Source organism: Ruditapes philippinarum, unplaced genomic scaffold (genome assembly GCF_026571515.1).
Source record: "Ruditapes philippinarum isolate M1 unplaced genomic scaffold, ASM2657151v2 ctg411_1_1_1_1, whole genome shotgun sequence".
Taxonomy (NCBI): domain Eukaryota; kingdom Metazoa; phylum Mollusca; class Bivalvia; order Venerida; family Veneridae; genus Ruditapes; species Ruditapes philippinarum.
In genome coordinates, this window is record NW_026854764.1 from 174,735 (window position 1) to 177,630 (window position 2,896).

The 2,896-nt window shown below is 31.9% G+C and overlaps 1 protein-coding gene across 1 annotated transcript; it reads left to right on the forward strand.

Moving 5' to 3' along the window:
• Positions 1–301: 301 nt before the first annotated feature.
• On the forward strand, positions 302–2,896 carry LOC132740963 (uncharacterized). The gene is made up of 4 exons (XM_060729021.1): positions 302–462; positions 758–811; positions 1,199–1,250; positions 1,725–2,896. Exons 1-4 carry the CDS (start codon positions 366–368, stop codon positions 2,566–2,568), a joined length of 1,047 nt encoding a protein of 348 aa, XP_060585004.1. The 5' UTR covers positions 302–365; the 3' UTR covers positions 2,569–2,896.

Sequence of the window (2,896 nt, forward strand, 5' to 3'; positions counted from 1 at the left end):
TTTCTTTTGCTAGTGTTTGACTGTTTTTGTAATTTTCACATAAAGAAAAAAAAACAACATGAATTTAACCAAATTTCAGAGGGATTTGACATAGTAGCAAAATCTGGTAGGTGGGGTCATGACCCCCTTACCACCATCTGGATCCGCGCGCATGTAGTTATTAAACGCGACTATTTTTCTTGATTTTTAAATGATATAGTATAATCGAATAAAGAGCTAGGCTACTGGATGTACATTTATACTACCCGTAATCAATATATTGATCACAAAACTTCACCGGGATCTATTTATATAAATACGAGTATGTAAACATACAATTGTATAGGCTAAATTTGGCGGAGTTGTTAACAAAGTTGAAAACGAATATGTCGAAAAGAAATTTTAACAAAATGGATGATGATCAGATACGGGGATCATCCAGGGTTTTACGAAGTAGTCTGGCAAAGAAAGGCGGACACTTGGGTAAGATTATACACAGATATTTTATTTTATTTGCATGCATTTATGTTAAGATATAATGTCACTAGGGTTTTCCTAAGGGTTAATATAGAAATACGTCATTTCTTGGTGACTTTATGACATGATCATGATACAAAACAGCTAGCAACAATACAGCTCTTTTTGTGGCTATATATAAATATTGAAAATGAATAATACTTATATCTTATTGAAACTTTAAAGTAATATGCATCCATTTCGTTGAATACGTTCATATTGAATGAATATAATTACAAATGTTGAACTGATCTATTTTCAGACGAAAAGTTTAAAAAACGGAAAATGACTGACTTGGATCCTAGATCTTCACAAGGTAGTTTAGTTATCCATTATATAATTAGGGTTGATGAAAGTCAATATTGCTGAGGTAACAGCACGAAAAAGTTCACAGTTTAAAAAAATAAAGTTATTTTTTCCTATAGAATAAGTACAAGAGAGGAGTTATTTCAAAGCCTAATCTTTATAAATGTTAACTTTTGATTTCATTAAGAGAAACAGATATGCATGTTGAGATTCGGCTTTGTTCAACATTTCAACTCTTGAATTTATTTCAGATGAAACTCATGTTTACAGCGATATTTACTTGTAAGACTATTGTAAGCGAATTTGATCAAAAATTTGTTTTCTCTTTCATTTAAAATATATACGGTATTTACATCAATATTAACATACATTTTTATGTATTGTTTGTGAATTTTAGTAAGAAATCAAAGAGGGAGACTCAATCAAACAAAAGTGAAGGGCACCAAAAGGTATGCAAACTTTCAATTTTCATTTTATATGAGGTCAATATGGCAGGTCCTCTGATTTCTGGATTCATTAAGACAACTGGATTGATAAGTCTATTTTTCATCAGAACTCATATATAGAAGTTGGTTATTTGAAATAATTTTCGTTTAATTTGTTCCTCTTCTTAGTAACCTGAACAAGATTTTTCATCATACTTCCTTTATTTTAATTAAACAACGTACTATATAATAGTAAAGTATTTTCCTTTCATTTATACGAGTATATATATAATATATTATACATGTTTTGCATACTTTTTACAGCAATCAGAGACGTCTTTTCATTTTAAATGATGACACAATCATATTTAGTTTCAATCTCAAAAAGCTGTTACTAATTGGTGTAGAGTTACATTTAATCATTTAGTACATATCGAATTATTTCTGTGAAGACAGCAATGCTTCTTTTATAATGATTGTTTAATTGTTGCTCTTCAGTCTCGCAGAGAAACACGTAAGTACCGATGCTAAGAAAGGGAAACAAGGCACAAAGACTACAGTTTGGTCAATAAAGGACAAACATGAATACAAAATACAGTTACCTCTATCTGTTGACACAAGTATTAGCTGGATCACCGGTTGTCATTTAATGGATTCAGGGGAGATAATTATGACCGATTTTTACAACAAAAGTCTGAAGAAGTTGGATAGAACGAGCGCAACAGTCACTGTGTGTGATCTCCCCTCGATACCTTTCGGAATGTGCTATATTGGTAACAACACGGTTGCTGTTTCACTTGGACAAAAGCTCCAGTTTGCCAATATCAGTGGTGATATGAATTTAATGCAATCAGTAGATACCGATCATTACTGTAAAGGTTTAACGTACCACGACTCTAAAATACTTACTGTAAATGATAACTCCGTTTTTATACACAACTATAATGGAAAACAGGAACGCTGTTTGTTTACATATGACTCAAATGCATATTTTCAAGGCATTGCAGTGAGCGATGATGGGCAAAGAATTTACATCGCATCTTGGAACATTGGACTTGTTACCATTGACAACAAAGGAAATCATCTATTTACGTTGTCTGATCCGGAGTTGAACGACCCTTTTCGCTTGTCTTTAGATAACCATGGAAATGTCTTGATTTGTTATCCGCATTCAAACATTGTGATGCAAGTAAGTCCTGATGGAAAGAATGAGATGGGAAGAATTATTAAAGCCACTGATTCTATTGAATGGCCGAATTCACTTTACTTTGACAGAAATACAAGCTCGATTATCGTAGGCTGTGGCGGTTCTGCATATTTATATGTTTTTGATCTGAAATGATACCAGAACATTGAAGATATTCCAGTTTCACTTGATTCTGGCATTTAACTGTAAAATATTGTAAATTTGTTTTGGAAATTTGCCTTAGGTAAATAGATATTACTTATTTCCGACCCAGGTTTGTTTTGTTGTAAAATGTAAATATTTATTTGTAGTAGATCTATATATGTACCATTTATTGAAATAAAAGATTTTTTTAACTAATTAATTCCGATGTCCTCAAAAGATAATGACCAATAAGGTATTTGTTGACTCCATTGTCACTTTTACGCCGGCTACGGTATTCATTTCTAGTAGATTTCCTTTTCTCGAGATAAAATACATTGCA

Coding starts and splice junctions, on each gene's coding strand:
- LOC132740963 (XM_060729021.1), top strand. CDS start 366: ATGTCGAAAAGAAATTTTAACAAAATGGATGATGATCAGATACGGGGA. Junction 463..757: donor AAAGAAAGGCGGACACTTGG/GTAAGATTATAC, acceptor ATCTATTTTCAG/ACGAAAAGTTTAAAAAACGG. Junction 1,251..1,724: donor AAAGTGAAGGGCACCAAAAG/GTATGCAAACTT, acceptor GTTGCTCTTCAG/TCTCGCAGAGAAACACGTAA.